This window comes from Poecilia mexicana, unplaced genomic scaffold (genome assembly GCF_051168715.1).
Source record: "Poecilia mexicana isolate PSO_F unplaced genomic scaffold, ASM5116871v1 scaffold_23, whole genome shotgun sequence".
Lineage (NCBI taxonomy): Eukaryota > Metazoa > Chordata > Actinopteri > Cyprinodontiformes > Poeciliidae > Poecilia > Poecilia mexicana.
The window spans coordinates 22,290,842-22,318,750 of NW_028263392.1; the positions used below are offsets into that span (position 1 = coordinate 22,290,842).

The following is a 27,909-nucleotide window of genomic DNA, read 5'->3' on the forward strand; positions in this document are numbered from 1 at the left end:
ATAGATGCGTTGTCGTGGTTTCAAAGTGTATTTAAAGCAGGTCTGGCTGCAGCTGCAGTCAACTACAACACACCGTGTAAAACTCATTAATCTACTTAACGGCTAAGTCAGGATGTCACACAGCTGTTAATAACATGTATGATGATCTGCGTCATGATTCTATGTTGATTAAATAAAATCATATGGTATGACAATTATACATGTCTGAGCTAAGCGATGACTATCTGACAGAACACCCTCCCCAATCCAACACACGATAAATAACATCTGGAATGTTTTTGAAGCTGTTTCAGTTTATTTTATTTAGTTGAAAACTTTAACCAGAACTGAGGTGAAGCATTTCCCACGCAACACCCTCCACCCAGCAGAGGGCGCTATAAGTAGACTTGTCTTTATCTGACAGTGAAGTGTGGGATTGGAAAAATTTTTAAAACTTGTGGAAAAATGTTGAGCTGTGAATACTTGCGTAAGGAACTACTCATTGTTCATTAAAGGTCTATTAAATCTACCAAAAAAGATCCTAAAATGCATAAATTGCAAAACTGAAACAGACTCGTACAGAAAATCATCTTGAAGATTACTGGACTGTACAGTTTTAGAAACATGAGACAAAACTGGAACACATGTTCTCATCATTCTATTTATTTATTCTGCCAAAGATAAAAACATGGATAATGTACCAACACAATCCAACAGGGACCTGGAGGAACCTGGATGTGAGGGATAGGGTTAGATGATGATTGGTTGGGCGTTCAGGGTCTGAGCAGAGTTGGCCATTCACTGAAGGACTTCCAGAGGAAAGGGAGAGGAACTTCTACATCCAGCTTCTCCTTCCCCACTCGGATGTACGGCGCAGCACTCTGAGACACCGTCTTCATCACGTTCAGACTTTCGCTAACTGTCTGAGAGAGATTAGACTGTAACGTGCCGATGAAACCCTTGGTGGCGCTGTTCACTCTCTCCATGCTGAAGGCGCTGTAAGCCTCATGGACCTTCAGTTGGACAAGGTCTTTGTATGCAGAGACAAATGTCTGTGCTTGGTCTGTGTGCTGTCTAGAGAAGGTTCCGATCTTCCTGTGAACTAATTGGACCAGTGGGGAAAGCTTCAGGTTCTGATCTTCTACGTAAACACGGAGATGCTCTGCTTTCTCAGCCAGGAGCTGCAACACATCTTTAAGGGTCCTCTGAAGAAACTCCATGACATGATGGAGCACAGCTACTACGTCTCTCTTCACAGTCTCCATGATCTTGTTTCCATCAAGAACAACATCAGTCCCGGGAATGGTGAATGCCGTCCACATGATCTGCTCAGAAATCCCCTTCATGACGCTGGAAAACATCTCCATCATGGACATCTTCTCCCCTGATCCAGGAACAGAGAAGGTTTTATTGTTGAGGAAGTCTCTGACCGGACATAGCAGAACGTCTGTACTGTCCCAGGTGTGCTTGAGGCCACCTCTGACCTCATCCATCAGGATGTCTGTAAGGTTCACCATATCGGTGAACCTTAGGATGTCAGAAGCTTTCATATAGGTGTCCTTTCCTCGATTAGCAGTGGTTTGGACCGAGTCCTGCATCGTGCTGACAAAATCCTGAAATTCCCGGTGAATCTTCTCTATTAGATTCAGCACAGCGTTTCTCAGCTTCACAGAACCTCGGTTCAGGTCAAAGCCAAAGTGTGAGGTGTGGTACTTGTTGAGGAACTTGATCAGAGCATTGGTCATTAGAGGGATCCGGTCCTTGAAACCCATGATCAGATCGTTGACAGAGTCCCAACTCCATGATGTCTGCAGGACCAGCTTGTCCGAGTTCCTCAGCGATGCTTTGGCAGTGAAAATGTTGGTGTCCTGCCCAGGAGTGGACTGAAGAGGAGAGGAGAAACAACCTCAGCAACGTCAAAGTGTGGTTAGAAGGGATGTGTGAGCATCAGAGAGGCTTACTAGATATCTGCTAAACACTTTTCCTTGCAGCTGTGACGAAGACCTTCGCTGAAGGTGAATACCCAGGAACCCGGCAGATGGAGACCACATGGATGCTGTGATGCTGTCCTTATGGGAGGCACAACGGACACTTGCGTCTGTGAACACCCGGCTGGTGATGTCGACATCTAGGGTATGACGAGGCTCCCTGTGAAACAACCACAGTTAGAGCGGGTCCAGCAGGGAGAAGAACCGCTGCTCAGGTGAGACATCTGTAATTATAGACTGTTGACCTGAGGTTCCCTGCAAATGTCAGGAACCAGAGAACCATCAATGAGATCACAGCCACAGAGCTACCCCATGTTGACTGGACCTCATTAAATGATGCTCACCAATAGCAGTGCTTTAATTAGTCACATGACCTCCACGAAGTAATATAACTGTTTCATTATTTCCTGTTCTTTTTTTTTTATCTGTGAGCAATACATTCTCAGCAACATGTGAGTAAAGCTAAGGTTTGATAATTTATTAATGAAACAGTGGAAACATGTTAAAATGCAGCTCTTGCCATGAGTGGAGTTTCCCAGAGGGGATTAGAAATCAGATTGAACCTGTTTTTGCTGCAGGTAGGCAGAACATGACAGTCTTGATGTGCAGAGTTCTTCCTTAAAAGGTCAGAACCAGACAGGATTTATTGTGTGAGTGGAGTAAAATGTGTAGTAAGAAACAGAAGCAGGATTGTAACGTTTAATTCCTTGTCTAAACTGAACGGTATGGCACAGATCAGTGCGGTTTGGTAAGGGGGAATGCAGTTCAAGTACAGGTTGATGCGACTTGGTAAGGGATCAGTAGCTCCACCCCAAATAGACTGTAACATTGTCCTATGGACCTACAACGGAAGGTGGCCCAGGAATGGTGTGATATGAGTCTTTTGCAAAAGTCGCCTTTACAATGGAAACAGACAAAATAGCATTCTGAACTACACAGTGGAAATAAGGCTTAATCCAGTGTTTCTCAACCTTTTTGGGCCAGCGCCCCCCTAGCCCTTATCCAGGTCCCTCACCGCCCCCCACCAAAGAATTCGTAGGCTACTTTGCACTGACTATTATTTTATCATTAATATTACTATCACTATTGTAGATGTTTTGATTTTTATGCTTGTTTCTGTATTTATCATCAAAAATAATTTCCCAGAGAACAAAAAAGCCATGGGAATAGAAATTATTTTTACAGGCGTCTATGAAAAATGCAATGAACATTCAAGTTAAAATCTGTAGGCCTAACAGCAGCCAGAGTGGAAAAAATATTCTTATTTTGTGCCATTTTATAGTTGTTAAATATTCCAGAAAATGACCAGATAAAAGATGAACAACATGCCAGTTTAAACTTTGATCTATTTGCAAACCGACTGAGCTCTGGAGCATTAAAACATGGATAGAACTGTAACTACATTAATCATAGCTCTTCTTCTATTCAGTGTTTCTGTCGGTTTCTGGTGGTGCAGCTCTGTGCTGCCTTCAGGAGAATGGGACATCAGAGTATCATCCATAAAATTTCACCCACATGGCATTTATTGTGCAAACCAGAGCTTTCAGTGGAAAAACAAAAGTTCCAGGTCCTTTTATTGTCATACAAGTATGAGACAGAAACATCCAGACCAGCATGCCTAGGTGGGCCCCATATTGGGTGGGCCCACATGGGTTTGCCCATTTAGGGCCCATGTAGGGCCCACGTAGGCTGTGGTGCTATATGGGCAAACCCATGTGGGGCCACTGTGGAACCCGTGGACAAATGGATATGGGACCCATATGTCAGCCCTCCTTTCCCCCACATGGGGCCCACCTAGGCATGCTGGCAGGGTAGCAGGAGCGGAGCTGCGCCAGAAGCTACAAACACTGAATAGAAGGAGAAGAAGAGCTGCCATGTATACAGTTGCAGCCAAGCATGATTTAATGTTACACAATACAGTTTTACCAAGTTGCTCAAAGTCTAAACTGGTATTGTTGTCCATTTAAAGTGTAAAGTTTACCTTCGACCAAACACCCCCCAAAGGAATCCCAGCGCCCCCCTTTTGTAAAAATTTCCGCCAGCGCCCCCTGCCGTCCTCTGAACGCCCCCTGGGGGGTGGTAGCGCCCACATTGAGAACCGCTAGACTAGATGAAGGACATTCGTCGTAATGAGGATAGTTTGGATTATTCTCCCCAAAGAGATACAGAATATGTTGGGTAATAATGATTACTGTTGGGAGATATTATCCCAATTCATTCCTCTACAGCTAACAGCAGAGCAGGGAGTCATGACGCCAAACACCAACCTGAGTGGACGGTCCAACACATACTGCCAGTTCATGTTTCCATCCTTGTGGGTCAACCTGCCGTTCCCATTCAGCTGAAGCATCTCATCGTCATATCTAACAACTGCAGAGGCTGGAAAAACAACCAGAGATAAGAACATGAGAGAAGATATTTCAGGGACCATGGAGGAATCATGTCTGTCCTACCAGTGAGTTCATACTCCATGAAGACCAAGGTGGACGTGCAGCTGGAGCTGACAGAACTTTCGAGGACAGGGTCCTTGTTGCTCACAGAGACAGTAGTTGATACTTTGTAGATAGGAGAGGAAATATTTAAAGTGGCACTTAGGGTACCAAAGGATGGGATGAAGATGCTAGAAGGAAGATGTAGAACAACTTCTGGGATTTTCACTATTTGTTCTGGGATGACAATCGTAGGCATTTTGAAGTTTGAGATGTGACTCGTAATATTGTGCAGACTGATGGTGAGATCTCCAATGGTGATGGATTTGGGTAAGGTGAAAGAAGACACTCTGATGTCAAACTGTGGAATCTTGAAGGACAGGAAGGACATCTTGTCCCGGAGATACTCAGTGTTAATGTCATAACTGGGCACTGATATGACAGGCAGGCTGGGGAGCTTGATGTTGAAAGCTTTGGTGGTGATCAGTTTAGGGATGTTCAGGTTCTTTGGATCCACTGTGAAGGACTCTATGTCCAAGCTGGTAAGCGGGACATGAAAGGCAGGGACGAGGACTGCAGGAGGAAGTTGGACCTGATCCGGGACCACCACATCTTCTAATCTCATATCGATATTCCTGATGGAGTGAGGGATTTCTTTCAGCCAGGAAGGCAGAGTGATGCTAAATGCTGGAAGATGGAACATGATACTGTCTTCCAGAAGATGAGCTGGTATTTGGTAGTCATAGCCATCCGTGTTTTTTGTGTAGACAACAGCAGCAGAGAAGTTCAAAAACTGAACATCATCAATGTTTGACACTTCATCAAATCCGAGCACGTCCCACAACGTCCTCTGATAAACAGGAAGTCTGATGGACATCAGGAAGGCCAGGTTCCCCCCGACCGACCCAGAAAAAGTCATGCCTGCTTCAGATCCTTCGTTGAAGATATTCCACTCAGAACCATGAATGACTGATCCCAGATGTTCCTCCAGACTCCAGGAGAATGATTGCTTCTCAGAACTGATAACGATGTTTATCTCCTGACTGAGACCGGCGTCGGCCAAACTGCTCAACTGATCCGCTTCACACTTCACTTTAGTCTTGAAAGTTTTTAAAGGAACTAAATCCAGCTCCGCCCCAACAACATATGTTCCACTCATGGAAAAATGTCTAATCTGAATATTATTGTTGCTTTTACACTGAACTGTTGTGAAAACCTGGCGTAAGGAAACAACAGAGGCGACTGTGTTCTCCAAATCAACCAAGAATAGGTTGCGGCTTAGGCTTCGTTTCCTCTTCTCCTGCTGGTTCATCTTTAAGCTCAAGGAAGTCTGGCTGGTGGTACGCAGACCATTAACACTGATGTGGAAGGTTTTCCTATTTTCCAGATTGCCTGCAATATCAAACATGTTCATTGTCATTATGTCTGACTTTCCTTGAGCAGAAGATTCCAGTAACACATGAGAGGACATTGCTTCGAGGTTCCAGGTCATGTCAACACTTCCTTTGCCTACAGATGCAATCTGGGGAACATTAAACATGTAGCTCAGCTTTTTCTTGGACACAAGACTCAGCTTGGTTCTAGTGTTCCCACTGAGATCCTGACTCATTTCCATTTGGAAGAAGGGAAGTTGAATCTTTACAGAGCTGGCTGCAGAAGTTTCCATGCTTCTCTTGGTGAGGCTAACAGAACATTCATGGTTGGCCTTAATGTTGCTGTGCTCTAAGGCGACAGTGGAAGCCAGTTTTAATCCCCTCATCCTTGTCAAACTGGTGGTCCCATCCAGTTTTCCATTCAGAACATCAAACACAGACACAGACAATGCACCGAAGCGAGCGATGATGTCCGATTCGTTGTAAAGGCCTGCGTTAGCATTCAAGGTGATGACAGTGGATTTAAAGGAGAAGTCGCAGGTTATGTTGCCCATTGCTGGGATCACCACGATGTCCTGTACAGCAGGCAGGGTGAAACTGGGCAGCCTGATTTCACCCAAAGTTTCTGGAACGTGGATGATAGGAGGCCTGAAAGATGGGAGCACAAAGGTGTAGGACGGTACAGAGAATCCCAGAGCAGGGACTCTGAAGCTCGCTGTGCTGACCTCCTTTGGAACAAAGTAACTGAATGCTGGCATCTCTGCTCTGAAAGCAGAGACCTGAATGTCCAGAAAGGGAATTTTGTATCCAGGGACCCTGAAGATCTTTGGTGGAAGACTGGATGTGTTGATTTTGTGTTTGATGTACTGTGCTCTTGCTTCATGGTATGAATCTTTCAGAAGTGTGACCACTTTGTCTCTGCAAGCTTCAAATTGACCCTGGATGATTTCAAAGTTGTCGTTGATTGCACTGTAGATTGGTTCAAGGTGCAACTCAAAGCAGTGTGAGTCTGGGTTCTTGTGGTACTGGAACTTCAGGTCCATGTCAAATAACTGTTGAGGGTTAATAAGCCAGGATTTCAAGCCACCATCTTCCCATAGAGAAAAGTTTCTAAGCCCAGGGGTCTGGATTTGGAAATAAGATAAAGTCATTTCTGGGATAGAGAGAGGAATGGTCAAAAACTCCAAATTAGCCTCTCCCTCTGCTCTGGACTGGAGGTAGATGTTCTTCTCATTGTTTTCTGCTGTAAGGTTGTGGCTGTATTTGTACTGATTGAATCTCACTAAAGCAAACCAACATGTGCTCTGCCTCTCCGAGTTTATCACGAGACCATAATCATTCTCAAGGTCCACCTTACCGGTGAGTTTTAGGGGGAGCAAAACTTTGGAGTTCACCTTGTTCTTAACATCAACAATAATCTCAAATGGCTGGGCTCTGAATTCCCAGGAGTTGGACATGGTTCCTGCCAGACCTCCAGTGAGTTCAGCCTCATGGGAGACTATCAGTGCAGCATTCAGGTCTGCAACGTCAGCCTCTCCTTTTAAAAACAGAACATTGGATTTCACAAATGGGGTTTTGGAATCACATTGAGCTTTTACAGCAATATGGCTTAAGAGGGCCGATTCAACAGTCAGTGTGTGCTTTGACTTCAAAGCCTGGTAGTCTATGTCTCCTACACATGTAAGCTTTGCAGTGTTAAAGTCAACTTTCAGTTCTACATTAGTTCTGTGGGTACCTTCATCAAAGAAGTCTTGAATGGACCACTTCCCAGTACCGCTAGTTTCACCAGTCACAGTAACCCCAAAGGGGTCCATTTTTGCTGTCATACTTTGCTTCAGTGATGCTTGACTGGAAGCTTCTAGTGTTGGGATGTCCAGTTTGTGATTGTAAGATGTTTCTATTACTGCAGATACTCCACTCTCCAGTGACAGAACTACACTACCAACCAGGTCAGCTGTGTAAAACTGAGTGGTGACTATGGTGGTAGACTTGGCAAAACTCTCTGCAGAAGAACCAAGAAGTGCCAGAGATCCTTCATGGTCAACTGAGAAGGCAACGTGTGTAGCCTTCAAGGTCTGTGTGAATTGGAGGCTCTCCATTCTTGGAGCCTCCAGCTGAGTTTCGGCTTCAAAGATGTGCTCCAAGACTTTGACTGGTGATTTAGCATGAGAAGTAAATATGGCTGTAAACTTTGGGTTTGACAAATCTGTAGTACAATTCTCAATTTTGAATTTGTTAATAAGAACATACTTTGGAAAAGAAAGACTAAATTCTCCATGGAGTTTTCCAAACACTAGGAAGCAAATGTCAGTGGGAATCTCTGGAAATGTCACATCAGGATTTGTAAGCATTTCCATCCCAGAGTCCTGCAGATTTAGTTTGGGAATGCTAATAGCTGGAAATTTTATTTCAGTAAGAACGATGTCTGGGAAGGTGATGTCTGGCAGCTGAGACAAGTAAAGAACTTTTAAGTTGCCAAAGATGTCTTCCAGGTCAGGCATTTGAATCTGAAACCCTCGGATGTCATCAATGATTGCCACTATCTTGGTCTTGATCTTATTCAAGTCTATGATGAAAGCAGGGATGGTACACGAACTGAGGATGGTGAATTCAGGTACAGATATTTGGGCTGGAATGGTGATTCCCTGCAGTTTATTGAGGTTGATGGTGAATCCTGGTATTTCCAGGTCTGTAAAAGGGACGGTAAAAGTGGAGACTTCAATGTCAGCTCTTTTGATTTGATCCAGAACTCCTTCCATCGCCTGCTTCATCTGGTCAACAACCTTATCACTAGCCATTGTCTTCATCCTCTCCATGAGTCCATCAAAGTGGGCAGAAAAGAAGGTAACTATGTTTCTGTAAGAGTCATTTGCTCTCTGGAGGTAGACCTGAATTTCATCTCTAATGTCCATGTCTAGAATCCGTTGCCTCATGTCCTCCAGAATGTCCTGAACTTTCAGTTTGACATCATTGTAAAACGCAGTGTCAATCACATCCTTCACCTTCTTCAAGGCATCAGCCACTTTGGTGTTTTTCAGTTCATCCAGATAGGTATAGATAGAATTTTGAATTTCTCTGAAAAACTGCCTAACAGCCTCAATCTTCTTCACAATCTCATACTTGTTGATTTCATTGTTCAGGTAATCTGTCAGTTCAACAATCTTAATATTTGACTCATCAACAAATGAGCTGTAGTCAAAATCCTTCATTGATTCAACTATTGAGGAAATGTGTTTATTAAAGTCATCAATGCTGTTTTTAAAGTCAATTTCTCTCATCTTGTCTATCACACTGTTTAGACAGTCCATCATTTTATTGTAAATAATTTCAAGTTTGATGGATTTAAGAGCTGTAACGATTGACTGCACGGTTTCTTCAATCTTCCATTCTCTGATAAGAACCACTGCTTGATCCATTAGGTCCTTGAAAATATCATCAATTTCATATTTTAAAAGAATATCTTTGCAGTAGGAGTACACTGTATTTAGCTTGTTGGGGATTTCATATTCATCGATCCAGTTGATGATTACCTCATTCATCGATTCCATCACTCTTGCTATCTCCAACACTGGGATTTGATAGGAAAGCTGCTGCACATACGAATCCCAGTCAAATGACAACAAGAAGTTCTTCACAACTTCCACAAACTGGGAAAGGTTGAAATCCTCCAGGTTATTTTTCAGCTCAGACAGTTTTTCCCTGATTGTCTCCAGGATGTCGTATTTTATATCAAGATCATGCAGAAATGCTGCACTGCTTTCCCTGAGCTTCTGTAAGTCCATTTGTCTGATGACATCCTCCATGAAATCAAGTGTTCTCACAAGCCACGACTTAATTTGGTATTTTGCATCAAAGGCATGAAGCTGATCTCCAATATATGAAAATACGGTCGTTATTTTATCGGTCAGATGCCCAGCATTGATATAGTCCTCAGATGAAGAGATGAAGTCATGTACCTTTGTAACTAGGTCTACAATATTTTTTTCTAAGATCTGTTTCATATTGGTCACACCAAGCTCCAAGTCATCCATTGTTACAGTGAACTCATTGATCAAGTAATCAAGTCTTTCTTTTATTTTATCAACTTTGTTCTCCAAGTCAAGCTTTCTCATGAATCTCTTCACTCGCATTGGCAGCTGATCTAAGTTGGCTCTGAAGTCAGTGATGATCTGATTGATGTTTGCATTTTCCATTAACTGTCGGAGGGATTCTAAAGCTCGGATGAACGTAATCTTAAAGTGCTCAGGAAAGTTCTCAATGAACGGGATCTCAATGATATGACAGTCACTGTTTTTGTCGTACTTTAGGAAGCCAGCCATAGTGAACGTTTGTGGTTCTGGTTTAGACCCCTCATATCTGCTGAGAAGGTCTGTTAGGGCCACTCCTGATAACTCAAGTCCAACCTTCTCAGGATTATTGTAAGCATTGATGCTCTGCTCATAGGCATGGTTGTTCACTTTGGAGTTCACTTTCCAGTCCAAAGATTGGTCTTTTGGAGTTAACAGACCTTCAAACTTGTTGCTGAAGCTAGTTAAAGACTCTCTAGCAGGAAGTCTGTGAGTGGTCGATACCCGGCAGTCATGTGACCATCCAAGAGCTAGTGGGGTGGTTTTAACCAACAACGTGCTGAAAAGCTGTCCGCTGTGCTTCCCATGGAGATTTAGTTCTCCAGCACTGTCCATAGATGAATCAACAGCCAGACTAAAAGGCAATGCCTGAATGTGAAGGTATCCACTGAAACGTAAAGGTTCAGAACTTAACTTTGCCTCACACTTTGAGTTGGAGGAAAGTCCAGCAAATTCAAGTTCACAGCTATGATTTAAATGTGCATCCATTATGTTTCCAGATGTACTGTACTTCATTGAACCTGACCAATCTTTGTAGGCGAGTTCATAGGTATGTTTGATATTTTCTTCTTCTCTGAAAGCTCCAGTCAGTGTTCCCCTGAGATCTGCCTTAAGGGGCTCAAGCTTCATGTGGTCTTCCTTGTCCAAATTGAGGTCATAAAATCTGAGTTTGTTGTTGATGTCAACTCCCAGAATGAATGGTTTTGCATCAACCTTGAGGTTTTGCCTGTAGTAAAGATCTTCACAGATGAAGTTCTCCATCTTGGACCGGAGGGATAAAGTCCAGAGAGTGAGGGTCAATTTATGGCTGTTTTCTGTCAACATCTGCCTCAGGGTTCCCTTCATGTTACCAGAGAAAGTCAGGGCCCTTCTGTTCAGCACAACATTTATGCTGTTTGCTGTGGCTGCATCGTAAGCATGACCCTTAAGGTCACCATACAAAGAAGCCTCTGAAGGAGTGATTTTACCTCCAAATCCAAGTTCTCCTCTGCCTTCCTCAGCCATCACTTTGGTAGATGAGGAATAGGATGCTCCATTGACATCAATTGCACCATCAAAGATGTTCTCCACTGTGACAGGGCTGCACTGAATGTTGTTGATTCCACTGAAGCTTAGACCATCTCTTCCAGCTCTTACAGATGCTTTATGCAAAGCCCGACCCACTTCAAAGGTGAGGGAGCCTTCAGAGTTAACCTCGAGCCCGTTTGAACCCAGGGACCCAGTTATGAGTGAGTATACCCGACTGTTGTCATCGTCTGCCTGAGACTCAATTCTGATGATCAGCATCCGGCTTGATACACCAAGCTCAACTATGTTATTTAGGGATTTCCCCAATGCCAACCCAACAGCACTGCACTTCAGGGACAGTTGTGCATCTTTGTACTTGAGCTCTGCGAAATGCTTGAAGACATCTCTCTGGGTACTGGTTTTAGATACAACATTCAACTCAGAGTTTGCATAAAGTCCTCGGATCACATTTTGAAACTGGATGAAGGGGGAGTCAAAGCGTAAGATGGACTCTCCTCTTCCTTCTTGAGCCAGAGGACGCAGATTGTAGCTGTGGCTATAAGAGGTGTTGGTGTGAAAAGAAGCTATTTTGAGTAGTCCAGTAAGATCACCATCTCCTGAAACTTCATCCGAATTCAGAGTAGAAGTGGACTGAGCAGAGTAGTGGAGAGAGGTTTGAAAGCCCAACGGACTGAAGGCCTCTAACTTGTAATTGGCTTGAGCGTTCAGTTTCTCCGTCACTCTTAAGGTTTCAGTAATGCTGAAGCTGCTGTCAATGAAGATGTGGCTGAAAGAACAGTTGAGAAGATATTTGAGATTGTCTTCAGCTCTTCCTGATACCATCCCGACCCCTAGAAGCAGGCAGAGAGAAAATATACAGAAACCTGGTATTTAGTATCCTCAGGAAAACACCTCAACAACACAATACACCGTTTTAAAAAGAGAGCTTACCTTCAAGCTCATATGAAAGTAAGTGTATTGGGGACTGAGCCATGGCCTTGTACAGTGCTATGTAGCTAGGAATATCTACAGTGCTGTTGCCTCCAGAGATCGACCCTTCCCAGCTGTACAAGTTGCTGTGGATCTTGGTCGATGCTTCAACCAGTCCAAGAAGAGGAATGGAGAGATCCAAAGAGGTTGGTACTCTGAATGATGGGAGTACAAACTTTTTAGCTGGGATATATAACCCAATCTGTGGTATCTCTATGACTGGAAAGGACAAAGTCTTTGGAAGATTCAGCTCCTCGGATGTTTTGCCTCCAAGTGGAAGAGGGAGACTGATGATTGCCTTTTCTTTGTTGAACTGGTATTGAAACAAACTGTCCCTGTTCAAATCAAATCAGGCACAAATTATGAGATGGAATGAAAGTATTATTGATATTTAAGACACTTCAGATTTCTGTTTGAAACACTTACAACTGCAGAAACAGTTTCTCAGGCAGGGGCGGCAACATGAGGTCTGAGATGCTCCTCTTACTCCGAAGATTTGCAAGAGAAGGGAACTGAGTCATCAGTTTGTCCAGCCAGTTGTTGCCTGCCTTCAGAGACAAATGAATGATAATTTGTCAAAGAAAGAGGTCAACTCTATGATTTTATTGAGGTTTTCCTGTGTAAAGAGAGGAGGATGGAGTTTGTCTAAACATTCAGAAAGTGAGTATGATATGCTTTATTCTTATTTCTTTTACCACTGTAGGCTGTAGTGTAGATATTTGGAGTAGTCCTAACTGGATTTCTTGTTTTAATAACTACAGTATTCACTCTCAATCATTAGTAGGTTAACTGGTAAACACTGCTGCATAAATTATGTAGCCCTCTCTCACGCTCCCCCATCTCTCTGCGGCATCTCATAAACTGCTGCAGTACAATGGTGAACATATGAAAATATATCATAATGAAATGTCCATAAGGTTTTAGCTGTGGGTACCACGCCGTTAGGGTCCGTGCTGTCACTCAGGTCCATTTAGAGCACTTGAAACCCGATAACCTGATGCTGAACAGACTTGTAATACCAAACCTTGTTTTTGTTCACTTTGAATTGCCTTATTGCTGAAAATATGCTACATAAATAAAATTACCTTACCTTCACTATAGTATTGGTGACTTGTATAATTGTAACATTATAGAGGTGGATTAAACCAGTAAACCCCACTGAAGGACCAGATACCAAATACACGGCCGCCACACTTGAGAGTTTTCTGGACAAAAAAACAAAATATTTGCTGACATAAATAAACATTTGAACCTCGATCCCTTTGGTGACTATGTGACGCAGCTTCATGTCAGTCTTTGCCACTTTCTGCTCCAACATATCATCGATGAGCTTCTGGAGCTGCATGTGACGATCTTCTGCATGTGGAATCATCTTTTTTATCTCTGCAGTCAGGTCTGTTTTCAGTTCCAGCTGGACTTTATCTTCATCTGAGGAAGGAAAATCCAAACAATACTCCACTATGCAGATAATATAAGGTTTTAAAACCAGAATAATTCAGACACCAGTGAAAAATACCATATTTTAGAGAAGCTTTCTGTTGGAATGAAGCTGCAGGGAGGTGAAGGACTGATTCCAAGTCCATCAGCACATTTTCCTCATTTTTCAGGGTTGCAGTGATGGATGCATCCGTTTCCAGAGACGGGATGTCCATCTGGAGCTGCATCATGACCTCCTTCATCATTTCATGTCTGCATTTAAGATAAGAGCATGGACGCTTGCAGCAGAGCACCATGAACCGCTGAGCATTGGTTTCCTGCAGAGTTTTCAGGGACTGACCTGGCACGTCCTGCTAGAGAGAACAGTGTGACGTTCCTGTTGGTCACGTCAATGCTGAAGCGTCTCGTCTTCCGCCCGTCTCCATCCATCCGGGTTACAGCCAGGCTGACAGTCGCCTCCACGTCACAGGCAGGAATGAGCAGCTCAGCGGAAAAGGTGTTTTCATTCTGGTTGTAGTTGACAGATGCAGTAGCCTCCGTTGGTTCTTCACCTAAATGCATAAAAACTTTAACTCAGCTCTTGGGTTTCATCAGAACTATAGAAACAAGCAGTTTCAAAATAAAATGTATTGACTCCGAGACGTTTGTCAGAAAACAGCTCAGAGGTTTCTACTAGGTTTTAGGCCACAGCTTCACTACTATGGATATTTATAAATCCCGAGTCCACGTGGTTTGTAGTCTCTGACTCCAGTTAAATGTGACAGGAGATTCGATGTTAATATTCAGAAATGACCTCAGCGCAGCCTGAAGGAGGAGTTCCTCCCACTCATTTAAAGAAAAACTGCTGTAATACCTGTGGAGCACCAGCAGGTGGTGATCATGATGACAATAGGGGTTGCACCAATTAGTCGATTCTTTTCTCTGGAATGACTTTTTTCTGGGCCAGTCGACTAGTCGCAATCACATGACAAAACAGATTTTTCCAAGGAAATGAAAGAAGATGGACTAGGTGAGTTCGTCAGAAAGCTGAAATTGTATAAAAATGTAAATAAAATGCGCATCGGGCGGAGGAGCAGCAGCAGGAGCAGCAGGAGGAGCAGCAGGAGGCTTCGTTGAATTCAACTGTAACCAAACGGGATCCGTTCATAATAAGTTTGGTTTGTGATGTTCCAACAGCACCGTTGTGGTCAGTGTGATCATTTGACTCCTATATGAGTAGCTATCCAGAGGTTATCAGCATCAGCTGGTGTTTGGAAAAAAAAAAAAAGTCAGATCCGACTTTGTGCAACAAACTTTTCTCCACTGCTCACGAAGAATGATCTGTTTATTGCTCTTTTAATTCTGCATAATAGACTCAGTAAAAGCGGGAGAAGGGGAGGGGGGTCAATATTTGCCGTGAAAATAGCTGATAAAGCCTCCAATTAGTTGTGAAGGGTTTTGCGCTTACGTCACTATGACGTCACTGCGACTAGTCGACATCAACTCAACTATTATCATGATGTAGTCAACCTTAAAAAATATGTAGTTGTTCAAAAACTGTAGATGACAATAACCCAGTGACTCCCAAACCCCCTTCGCAGCGTTTCCCATCCCTGGTCCTCCACACACTGCCCTTCATGTTTCAGGTGTTTCTTTGTTTCAGCCAGGTGATTTCAGTTGACAGGCGTTTGATGAACTGCAATCAGCCGAATCAGACAAATTACAATCACCCTATAAATTACAGCAGGGAAACATCTAGAACATGCAGAGCAGACCAGGGATAGGAAACACTGCCCTAAGGGACCACAGAGTTCAGACAGACATCCTCATACTTATTATTATTGCAACTGGGATTAATGGGTAGTCTTCAAACTGGACTGTTTTGCATTTGCAGCAACACCCCATTAACTCCATCAGAACCCAGAGGACGGCTCGCATTGCAGCCGTCAGTCCTGGAAGTTTCAGATTCTGGATCCAAGATGTAATGAGCCCATCTGAACGGTTACATCAGTGGGTGGACCGGTACCTTCTGCCCTCAGGGTGAGCTTTAGGGATTGCACTTTGTGTCGGCCCTTTCTGCCCTCCCTCAGGGTCTCGTCGCTGATGGAGGCCGTGTATTCGGAAACCTTCCTTGTGGGCTGGAATTCAACTGCAAACCTTCAACGAGTGACAACAGTTTGACTTAGTTTATCTGTGTAAAATTTAATAGAAGGTAAAATTAAATAAATGTGTGTTTCTTGAAGCCATTGTGTCTGGAGCAGAGGTTCATCTTACGTAGCATCTCCAGTCAGAGGGAAGGAAGGTGCCTCTTCCACAGAGGAAGCGTTGGTGTAGCTGACCACTGTGCAGAGGTTGAGTCCTTTAAGCAGAGGCTGGCAGTCAGTGAGGTCGACCCGGTCCTCCACCAGAGATGGCACCGGCTTAGTTTGTCCGGATGAGATGGACAGCAGCTTGTTGCTTCATCCAGACACCAAGAGAAGAGAGAATGAACACCAGAACACCAACCAGAGGAAGAACTTCATTTGCTTCATCAGAGCTGCTGCTGACCTGACGCTGAGCAGCGGACGGTTGGACTTTGGAGCTGGGATGGACAGTTCAACCTGGTTCTTCTTCACAGTCACTTTGGCCTGAAATGAGCTCTCATGGTAGAGGTTAGTCAGCATCTCAGTTCCTGCTTCCACGTAGTCTGGAAGGTGAACACCCATATGGGTGATAAACTCCAGACCTCCTGAAGGCATGAAGGACATGCCAGTCTGCAGAAAGGAAGAAAGGAGCATGTGAAGCATGTAGAAGCAGGAAATCCTGATGATGAAGAAAACGGGCTCTACCACTGTGGAGGGGGTCAGGCCTCCTCTGGCGCCGGCGGCAAACACTCCAGACAAGGAGAACTTGAGAGGAAAACCAGAGGCAGTGGGGAGAGAGAAGGAAGTCTCCATGAAGACGTAGTGGAGAAATATCTCGTTTTCGGTGCTGGAGGTCAGCTTGGAGAAGGCCTGATGGTGACGTAACACAAGGTAGATGAAAGGCAGAGAAATGTTCTAGTTTCGTTCTGGTCTCTGAAAGGGGGTACATACTTTCAAAAGTTCTGTAAATCATGCGACTATGACAACATTCAGAAATGTAGCCTGACTATTTTCATCCTGGACTGATAAATTAAGACAGTCCCTAAAACAGAAGTGCATCATCCCAATAAATACTGAAGTATTTCTACAACTTTCTGGATAAAATCTGGCCCGGAGGAGGGAAGTGTAAGGTCAGCCAGGTGAGTCTTAAAATCTTATGAAAATTAAATATTTATCTTCAAAAACACACCGTTCTACCTGAAAGGTAACTTCTAAATCAGGCCCCATCAACCAAACCAGCTGCTTCGTATCCAAACCATGACAAATTAACATGATGGAATAAAAGATCAAAGCATGAAACATTGCATAGTTAATCACAGCAGAAGTTATTGGTGGAGGTCAAGAACACATTGAAGGCAGCTCCGCCTTTCAACCACTAGAGAAGAAAGGCGGCATTTCAGCCATAAGTTTTCCCACCTAGTGTGGAACCGCAGCTTTTCCTTTCTGTCATTACTCGGCTTTAACAAGACGTCTCTACATGCAGATGATCTGTGTGAGAATAGTCGGGTTTGTTGAGACAATCTGTTGACTGGGTCATTTTGGTAGAGTCAGGGAAGCCAGTCTGACCTGTGCAGGTAGTTCTCTGATGAAGACATGGTAGTACATGAACAGAGTCTTGAACATTTTTCTCATTTCACTCATCTTCATATAGCCGATTTCATCGCCCAGCAGCCGGAGGAAGGCAGTGGCTTCAGGAGCTGCAGAGACCTGGAAGTCATGAAGGAGCTGCCGGAAGCGGTCTTTGATTGCCTTCAGATGAACTTCGGGAACCTGAGGAGACATCAGCAGCATTGACTTCATTGAAACCCTCATACAGAAGCCTTAATGAGGCGATGATCCCAACAGTTGCTGCCACCTGTCTCCTCTTTCTGCCTGGACCAGGGGCAATCCTGTCCAAAACTCCTCGGAGCATCGGAGCTCTGTCCCCTACAAACTTCATCAGCCTGGAGAAAGATTCGAGTAGGAAACCCTTCTCCCCAAAAAGAGCCTCGACTGTCGGCTCAAATCCTGCTCCTTCAAGCCCAACCTGGAAGGACACTTCCTGGTGAACAATCTTTCTCTTTCTGGGGTTTTTTTATCATGAAGAACTGATCTGCTGTCACCAACCTCAAACATATCAAAGCTGCGATCGTAGGCCTTCAGAGACGCCTCCAGCTTTATTTCCTTGGGCAGCGTGTTACCGCTGTCGAAGATGACGTTGCTCTGGACCGAGCCCAGCGGGGAGCTGAGCATGTAGTTCTTGGACAAACCATTAAACATGGTGTTGGTGGATGACGGTTTGTCCTGCAGAGCTGCCCCAATAAGCTCTCTGAGTCTGGACACAGAGACATCATGTTCAGAAACCATCCCACCGCCTGGACGATCAGTTCCTCCCAGTGAAATGGGCACATTACAATTTATTTAGCATAAAAAAAATCCAACGAACTGGACTCAAAGGATTGGAAGAAGCACCAGAACTGATTGTTGTCCTCAATGATTAGATTAAATTAGAATCAGCCTGGAGCTTGTTTACTGCCAAGTCTGAACGGGTTCTAAAAGACTCGGAGGTCCCACCAACATCCTGGGTTCAAAGCAGAACAACCAGACCTGCAGAGGATCAATCGAACCGCTGACGATCAATCAACCGGGTTAAATGAAAACAATTAAAATATTCATTTAGTGAAGATTGGAGGAACATCTTAGCGGAAAGCAAGGTTGTTTCTGGTTAAATTTAAGGTCCAGTATTTTGAAGGGTCTTGGAGGAAAGGGTTAGAATAGGTCAAAAGTCATATCTCAGGTGTTCTGTGCTCTACTCCAGACAGTCTAGCTTTAGCATTTATTAATGATTTCCTCCTACCAAAACCAGAAGATCCTCAGAAAGGATCCTGATAAATATGAATCTGGCCATGTTTGGAGATGTAATCTGATTACTCACTCAGGTTTCTTATCACCAGAGTTCTGGATGTTTTTTAGGTGAGAGAGCACAAAGCTCTTTAGCTGCCCATCCTTCTCGACCAGCAGGCCACTGCAGATCTCCCTGATGAGGCCGGAGTCTGGGTCCTTCATCAACACCAGGTACGCTGCCAGGCGTCTGTCAGCAGGACTCTGGGGGTCCTGGTACGTCTCCAGCAGGGAGCGCCGAATCTGTACCCGACCAAATATTCAGAGCTCTTGTAACAACAGCAACATTTTCTGCTAAAAAGCCAAATAACCCAGATCATGTTTGATGCATGAGGAGTTCCACCTCAGCAGTAATGTCCATCAGCCTGAAGGCCTGGATAGCTGCCTTCTGATTGGATAAGGGAACGTCTGGTTTCTTCATGCATTGCAGAATCGAGAAGATGAGTGATGGGCTGGCGTCCTGCATGGCCCGACCCATAACACCAACAACCTGCAGGAGAGGAAGAATCACACTCCACCAGCTGGTGTGGCTCTACGTCCGATGCTTGTGGAGCTTCGCTCACCCTGAGGACCAGGAAGGCCTCCTCTGTGGGATCTGGAGCGGGGTCCCGGTCAGGGTCCCGTATTTCCTCTGAGCAGTCGTTTAGGATCGTCTCCATGAACTTTGACACCTCAGTGATCTCTGGAGTAACCTCTCCCTGATAGAAACTGTAAGCAAACATTTATAACCTTCAAATCTCCAGCTGCAACACACAACTGTGTTACAGCTGGAGATGTTAGCATTAGCATCAAACCTGTTGCTTTCATAGAATTTTGATAAAAATGTTCTCTAAAGTTATTAGACTCAGACTGACAACGTATGACCGTTAGGGTGAATGTTAACATGAACATAAACATTAGCATGTGTGTTAGCATTAAATTTTGCATGATGAGACAGACCCAAACAGTCAAAAACGAGCAGGCAGCAAATGAACCTGGAGCTAAGCTAGTGACTGGTAGCAACTGACCTGACAATGTGACTGTAACCGAGAACTGAAGCCGACACAGGACAATTTACGGAACCGTCCCGTATTTGGCTGTTAAATGTAGCGAAATGGTCCCCGAGTACTTTATATCAGTGGTCCTCAACCCTCGGTCCACGGACCGGTACTGGTCCGTGGACCAATGGGGTATATGCCACGAGAGGTGGTGACGTATTTCCGTTTGAATTTATTCCACATAGGTTGGTTCCGGGTCCTGCTTGCTCCTATTGTTTTTGGCCAAAGCTGCAAGATCTGTACCATGAAAAAGACGCAAAGCTTAAAATATCTGTGAGCTGCTGGTACAACAATCGAGTTTTGTGGTGTGCCGTTGTTTCCAGTAATTAGTCGGTACCATCCAGTGCTTAGTTTTTTCATTTTCTAGCTGATCAAGGCGGCAGCGGACTGTAGCCAAAACTTAGCCACTACAGCTAACACGCGGTTTGTAGCTGCCTGCTATTTCAAAGCTTGAGGATATTGAAGATCCAGCGTCAGAAATGGGAAGATGGGGGATATGAAGGGAGTTGTACGTGGTTCGTTTAGTGGAATAATTTGTTGGAGGAAAATAATGCCGGAGGAAATCCACTGAAACGGGAACAGGCTGAGGACAGAGGCAGCGATTCGGCACAAGGTAAGTCAATACGTGTGTGTTGATGTGCGTTTGTGTTATATGGAGTATGAAATTATTTTTAGGCAGCTCCTTAGTTTTTGTTTATGTGACAATTATATAAAATACATTTAACATGCAGTCGGAGCGATACCGAGCACGGTAATTTAAAAACAGCCGAGAGCAGCAATGCTCCAAACCACACAAGAAGTCAGTCAGATTAAGGTCCAAAACCTTCGCTTTACAGCCGTTTAAGTGGCACCGACCCACATAAAAAACCCACAGAACAAATGGTGCAAATCACGTATTTCCCGAATCCCGAGTATATGATTATCTACCTTTGCTGTTTCATAATTATTATCCACGTTAGAGTGAATTTTTCCACTTGACTGCTATAATCTGTTCTTGCGTTACACAACGCAATTTCTCTTTTTTCCCCTCTGAGATTCTGCTTAGAAAATGAGGTTATGAAGTTACATCCTCCTGCTGCTTTTTGTTTTTAAAATGGTTAACGGTTACTGTGGGCAAATCCAGCAAGGACCAAGTGAAAAACTCCATCTCTAACACAGAGTGACCTGTGCACCGGAAGCAGGCTATGTGGAAAAAAAATGCGGAAGTGCTAAAACGGAAGTCCGTGGCATATACCCTATTGGTACCGGGCCGCGCAAAAAAAAATAAATTCCGTTTTATGTGTTATTTGAGTCTGGAGGATCTTTTATTTTGAAAATCCTTTAACCGGATTCTCTCAGTTACTTGCAAATGAGTAAGAAACAGATCAGGTGTCTTTGGAAAGTTTCTTTGCAAAGGGGGAAAGGCCCAGAGAAGAGACAGGAGGATGGATTTATCCCGGACCGGTAGGTGAGTCCCACATTACAAGCCACTCTGTGTAACATGTGGCGACCAGCTGCTAATGAGGCAATGAAGCTTCAAACTGCTTCGCCACGTAGAGACCAAGCAGGCTGTGGATATAAGCAACACTTCGGGTGTCATTGTCTCCATCACTCCCAGATGGGACCGTCTGGTTGCAGAGAAACAAGCTCAGGGCTCCGTTAGTCTTTATCGTGAGTTAAAATGTTCACGAAAGTAAAATGTTCGTCTTTGTGGCGCATCTGTATCTTATTTTGAAGGGATATGTAAACGTTACCATAGCGACCAGAGTCAGAGAGCGTTTGGGCAGTGGTCGAAAGGAGATGAGTAGAGCTTGTGAGTCTTAATTCTGGTTTAGACGGCAAGATTTAAGGATGTCGGCCGATTCTCCAAACCTCTGTGATCACAGAGCTGATAAAAGTCCAACAGGTTCGATCGGTTCGTGTTCAGCCTCAAGGCAGGAGCAACACGAACCGATTCCAGAGGATAATCCAGTAAAACTCCCAACATAGCGGGAATTTAGAATGACCAAACACGGATGACGATGTAGAAACAATAGTGACAGTTTGTGGAGACATTTTAAGAGATAAAAGAAACAAAAAGAAAAGGCGGTGATAAAAGACGACGGGAGCAGCCGCTCTATTTGCTGCACTATGATTTGGAGGCAACTGTGTTTTTTCATAGTTAACATTTTTAACTAAATAAACATATATAATAATGACCTTTACATATAATAATAAACATTTCCACATAATCATCTCTGATATCCACCGGACTCTCAGTTGCGCGACATGTCAGCTGTTTGGGATTCCCCTCTGTTCTGACGTCACCGCGCTTTCTGATTGGCTACCTGTCACATTCAACAGGTTGTATTCTCGTTCCCAGTCAGGGTAAACCACACAGGCTGCGATAAAAGGGCCCAGACAACCAAATTGGGTATATTCAGGATTTAGCGGGAACATCAACATGCAGAAGCCTGATCTGATGGTTCACCCCCAAGCCCCCCTCCGCTCCGCCCGGGCGCAGCAAAATTTTAAAGTCTTGACCAGTCCGGGATAATAAAACGTTGAGGACCACTGCTTTATAAGGTAGGCTGCCTCAGTCATTGTTTCACTCACGGTGTTGGTGTTGCGATATTGTACCCAACTGCTTTCTGGGTAACACCGACAAGTTGGCTTTAAATATATAGGGACTGGTCCCTTGGTAACCCTTGTCGAAGCACCGCCCCCCGCCCATGAGACTGGGATGACGCGCATTAGTGGGCGTCCCTTATTTTGATTTCTGAAAGGTGGCAACCCTAGCAACACGACATACGACTTACGGCAGGGTAGACAAGGATCCGACAAGAGACAGAGACCACAGGTGGCATTAAAGACACAGGGGGTAATCACGGAACAAGAGACACCTGGGAACAATCAAGACAGGACGGCACAGAGACTCACAGAAAGAAACAGAACCAAAACTTAACAGAGAACTCAAATCACTACACATGAACATTGAAAATTAACATTAGTATGAACCTTTTTGAATTAAAGGTTGATGCTACCAGGACAACTTTAGTGGTTTAAGTTGTCCTGGTATCTTGAGTCCCAGCCTGAGACAACCTTTAAATCATCATCCATCCATCATCCATCTTTGGCCCCTCTCTATTTTAGTTTCTATTATTATATAACTCCATCAGTTTTACTTAGTTAAGTTTAGTTTATTTAAAGATTGTTTGTCTCACCATGATAAGTCTTAACAACAGGGATTGCTCTGTCCAAGATCTTCCACAGGTAAGACACTGACTGCTCACACAAACACATTAGTGAAGACCTTGCTGTCCCTGTAAGACATTTGGACCCCCTGTTGCTGAAGCCCTGACTCACTTTCTTACTGTGTTTGCCAGAGCGAACATGATGGCCTTGCTCTGTTTGTACTGAGCCATGCTGAGCATGTCTCTCACACGTGCTGCATCTGGATTGGGCTGCAGAGCTAGCGCATACACCAGAGCATCCACCTCCAGGGAGACCCTGTCAGTGGTCCAGATGACCTGCATGATGGCGCTGGTGCACTCTGAGGTTCCACACTGGAACAGGGCCTGGAAGGTCAGCCAGTTGGACACTTGGACCATCTCAGCAACTGTCTGGCTGAGGGTCTCGTTCCTCAGGACTCTCAGGCTGGACACCAGCTTGTGGAAAAGGCTGGTCCGTTTCTGACCCTGATCTGTGCTCGTTAGCGCCACCAGCTCCTGCAGGGTGCCCAGAACGGCATCCTTCATCTGGACTGGAGTTTTGTCTTCTGGTTTATCAAGGTGGAGAGGCTTTGCCTGCAGGGGGTCTGCATCTGTGAGCAACAAGTTGATGTTTTAGGTCCTAAGTTTTAAAACTGAAAATCCACAGCAGATTTAGAAATAACAGCTCACCAAATCTTCTGCTACTGGTCCTTTTTACACTTTGAAGGCTCAGATCCTGGGTCACCGTTGATGAGATCCCGTTCTCTCTGAAATGCAAACGGTAGTGTGGCTAAGAACCTTCAATACTCTCCAGAAATGCTGCTCAGCTCTGAGTCAGACTCACCCGCTGGAGAACGGCAGGTATCTGTGCTTTTCAGTGCATTTGGCTGTGGTGATGTGTGTTCCTCTATTATCAAACTGGTATCTGCAGCTCTGGGTGCTGCTGATGAGTTTTGAGACAGGGTTGTGCTGAAAACCAATCAGTGAGCAGTTATTTCTGCTCAGTAGAACCAGAAGCAGCAGCAGGAGGAGGAGTTTCTCCCAGCTGCTGCATGGTGAAGTGGTTTAAGGTGGTCCTGGCAAGTCTAGACTAGATAAACTAGAGGGGGACAGTTTCTCTCCAGATTATCCATGGAGTGAAGCTGGAGGGTCAGAAAGTTCCTGAGACTTTGGACGCTCCTTTACAGCCTCTGTGCTGCGGGTGAAGCTGCACCCTGCAGGCAGGTTACACTTTCCAGAAGTCAACAATCTGCTACATAGAGCATTTTCTCACCATCTGCTGCAGCAGAGCCACTGGGCTGCTGGTGAGAGTCCTGCCATAGAACTGGTCACACTGGGACAGATCTCTGGAAGCACTGGCGTCTGTGGCAACATCCTGCCTTGAATGAACCGTGACTGTGGTGAGACAGCGACCGTGGACCGTACTCTGAGGGAAAACACAAACTCCAGCTCAGAGACCAGAGATGACTGTTATTCTTGGAGCGTGTGAAGATCGTCCTGCTGTCTCCGACCAGTTGGAGCTCTATGGTGTTGGACACTAACCACCAGACCAGTCCATCCATCCTCCATGACGGGAACCAGGAAAGCAGAAATGATGCCTCTCTTGATGTTAAGGATGTTTATGGACTCGTCCGCCTCGGGGTAAACCTCCACACGGCCGTTTGAGTGGACACTGACCTTCAGTGGACTCCTGGAAGAAGACACTTGTGTTTCAGCACAAAGTAACATCTCTGTCTCATCGCTCTTCTTCTCCTTAGTATCTTTTGATGATCACTGGACCTCAGAAATGTCACTACTTGTGAAACCTGCATCACAAAATGCAGGGATAATAAGAACTTCTCAACCCAGTTCTCCATGATGAATAATCAACAAGGAATGACTTTTATCGTCTTAGGAACTTCACTAAAATCACACATGGTTCTTGTCCATGCATGTGTTCATTGACCAGTCTACTTATATTTGAACCAAAACAAGGAAATATGAGCCCATTGCTTCAGTACTGACGCCCGTTCACTAATGGACTGCTGCTTTCCTGTCTGTCTGTCTGCAGCTGAAATCTCATGTTCTCCGATCTCAGGGCTGCAGCTTAAAGCTTAAAAAACCTGTTGGAGAGTGGGCATTTTCCTTTCTGGACCAGTTTCCCTGAAGACTGCAGCTCGACACGTTCTGTGGAGGTTTTTAAAGCCGAGTTGTTCTCTCTGGTTTATGTATCTTAATTTTATTTCTTTTCTTGGTGTGTCATTTTGGTTTAATCAATTTTTTATCCATATTGTTATGTTTTTTATCTATTGCAACAGACCGCTATGCAGAGTGTTGCGTCATTGGTGAGAAGTTTATGAGATTGTATTGTTTAATGCAGAAATGTACTCAGACAGAAATGTTATTTTATTTCAGCTAAACCAGAGTTTCTCCATCCTGGTCCTCAGGCCCCCTGTCCTGCATGTTTCAGGTGTTTCCCTTCTGCCACCTGAATTGTATCTCTGGGTGATTAACAGGATCTGCAGCTCCTGATGGTCCTGCAGTCATTTGAATCAGCTGTTCTGGAACAGAGGCTCATCTAAAACATGCAGAGCAGGGGGGCTGAGGACCAGGTGGAGAAACACTGATCTAGTCCACTTCCATCATCTGGCTTTTGTATCTGCAAGAGACATAGATACTTTTGAGAAATGTTCATGCAACGCAGTGACGAATTATCTACATTTTATATGATTCTTCACTAAATTACTCCAAAGCTTGTCAGATGGCTAAAAACTCCTGGGTGGGAGTTGCAACACTGTTGTCCACAGAGGAGTCTGTCTGCAGAAGGGCGGCGCTCTTTCTGTGATGCTTCGTTAAAAGAAACTGGAGGATGCAGGGAGGGAGGGGAACCCTGGCAGCTGTGGCCTGAAGCAGGAAGTCAGCCCCAAGCAGTCTGCGTCGCCGTGTGTGAATACAAGCGTCCCGAAACCAGGTGATTGCGCGTTGACTGCTCGGTTAAGGTGAAGTAACAGAGTCTGTAAAAGAACAAAACCAGCTCTCCCCATCAGAAGTGGAAACGTTCGTTATAAACCAATCGAGTGAAGCTTTAACAGGTGTCCTGCTGTTTTTCTGGGACGGATCTAAAGTTATTCAGGCCTAAAAATGTTGAAGTCTGTTAGCTCTGCTCAGGTTTTACCGGAACCAGTATGTCCTCTGACCTCTCCATGACGGCTTTGAAGGTGTCGGAGCTGGGCGCCGGGCTGTAGGCCGCCTCAGCTCGAGTGTCTGAGGTGGACGCTTCGCTGACGGTGCAGTCTCGTGTGTGAATGATGAACCTGCACATCTGGGGGACTTCGATCTCTACCTGCAGACGTGGGACGAGTCAGTGAGGGGACCTCAGATAAGAGCTGTTATCAGTTTAACTGTTTTTACCTCACAAGTGACTTTAGGCCCATTTTGCAGGCTAGCAGAACCCGGCGCTACGTTCCGGCCCTCTGCGTTGTACCGGTACACGTATTTCCTGTGGACCTTAAATCTGGAAGCCACTGCAAAGAAGCAATCTGCATTTTTATGCTGAAGGCATCACTTTAGTCAAATCCTGATGTCATATTTCTACATCCTCCTGTACGTCAGACAACCCCCCAATACTGGAACAGCTGACCTTTGAACCCTTTGTGGCAGAGCTCCTGCTGCTATCTCCAACAAACAGGCCATTATCTCAGAGAGCAGCATTGATCCATCAGCAGCGTCTGTCTGTTTGCTCTGGATCGACCCCTGACCCCCAGATGTGTCTGTGGTAGATAACTTACTCTGACATGAAGCTGGTTCCTCCACATCCTCTGGAAAACAAACTGCAGGGTTAGAACAAAGCAGCTGATGAACATCAACAGAAGATTCTAATTAAAGTGTCTATTTCTACTGAGACTGGAGCTGAATGTCAAACAGCTAGAAACAGATGTTCCTCATCAAACAGTTTTCTTCTCCAATCATGATGCTAATCTGATCTGAGATCCAGTCAAGTCAACTGATTGGACTTGATTTGGACACACAAGTCCAGTGGAAAGTGCAGGTCAAAGGTCAAACAGCAAGCATGGAATCAGAGGAATTGTCTGCATATGTCAGAGATCAGATATTCTAAAGTAGGTAATCTGGAGAAGGATCCAGAAACATTTCTGCTGTTCTAAAAGAGTTCAGAGTCTGCCATCATTGATCAGTAGAAGAAGAAAAGAACCAATAGGAGACCAAAGATCAGGATGGTTGGATGATGGATGGATGGTGGTTGGATGGATGGATGGATGGATGGATGACGGATGATGGATGGATGACGGATGGATGACATCACTGATTAAGAAAAGAATCATTGCAGAGATGTGAGCTGTCCTTGTGGTTGCTATGGTGATTCCCACTGTTTCTGGGGTCAGGGAGCCCACAGCACCACGGACAGATCAGACTTCCGCTGTGTATTAAAGGGTTAGTCGTGTCATCAGCTGAGTTTCCTCCATCAATCAGATTTTTTATAAAGTATTAAGGTATTGATCTGGGAAAAGTTAATAATAATCAATAATAAATAATCATTCATAATTATCATAAAATAATCAATGACCTGAGAATATTTAGCTCTAACAAACCGTGGAGCCGCTGGACGCTGCTAGCATCACCATGGCAACCTTTACTGGTTGATCAGTTACTGCCAGTAAGACCAGTTAGTCACACAGCCTCACAGAACCAGTAAGTCTTTGCTGCAGTTCTTATCCGTTCCCAAACCCGTGTGAGGTCCAATCTGAACAGCAGAACCAGAAGCTAGACGTTACAGCTGCAGATCCGAATCAGCAGATCCTGCAGCCAGCTAACGGAACCGGGTCGGTGATTACAGGTCCAGATGTTCTGAAGTTCTACAGGAAGGTCCAGACTTACGTGCCAGAGCGGCGCTCAGCAGCAGGAGCAAACACAGCGGGCCAGAACCCATTCCGGGCCCAATAACTGGGTTCTGCTGCAGGGTTGATCACTCAGGTTCTGCAACCGGGCCAAACAGACGAGTTCTGCTGGTGTACCTGGAGCGTCCAGCATCGACTGCGGCGGCTCCGGCCCGATTGGATCTTTTATCTGCTGCGGTATCGGCCGGGTCAAAGTTCAGACCGTGACCCGGTCAGCTGGTTCTGATTCAAATTCCCTGCCAGGCACGTGCAGAGGGGGGGGGGGGCTGGGGGGGCTT

The 27,909-nt window shown here is 44.8% G+C and overlaps 1 protein-coding gene across 3 annotated transcripts; it reads right to left on the bottom strand.

Moving 5' to 3' along the window:
- Positions 1-275: 275 nt before the first annotated feature.
- Positions 276-27,849, bottom strand: apoba (apolipoprotein Ba). Of its 3 annotated transcripts, none has more exons than XM_088003418.1 (28): positions 27,612-27,849; positions 26,507-26,536; positions 26,130-26,242; positions 25,916-26,061; positions 24,282-24,429; positions 24,013-24,165; positions 23,584-23,708; positions 23,430-23,506; positions 22,894-23,350; positions 19,096-19,240; positions 18,876-19,022; positions 18,567-18,775; positions 17,759-17,966; positions 17,508-17,678; positions 17,219-17,422; positions 16,358-16,522; positions 16,077-16,282; positions 15,804-15,986; positions 15,556-15,686; positions 13,891-14,101; positions 13,630-13,802; positions 13,366-13,541; positions 12,540-12,661; positions 12,075-12,448; positions 4,421-11,974; positions 4,235-4,346; positions 1,941-2,127; positions 276-1,862 (listed from the first exon to the last, which is right to left on the bottom strand). In XM_088003418.1, the coding sequence occupies exons 1-28, from the start codon at positions 27,661-27,663 to the stop codon at positions 753-755; spliced, it is 13,089 nt and encodes a 4,362-aa protein (XP_087859544.1). In that variant the 5' UTR covers positions 27,664-27,849; the 3' UTR covers positions 276-752. The 3 variants fall into 3 exon arrangements, with proteins under 3 accessions (XP_087859544.1, XP_014831364.2, XP_087859545.1); XM_014975878.2 differs by having other exon boundaries at positions 26,507-26,548; XM_088003419.1 differs by having other exon boundaries at positions 26,507-27,477.
- Between the last annotated feature and the right edge of the window lie 60 nt (positions 27,850-27,909).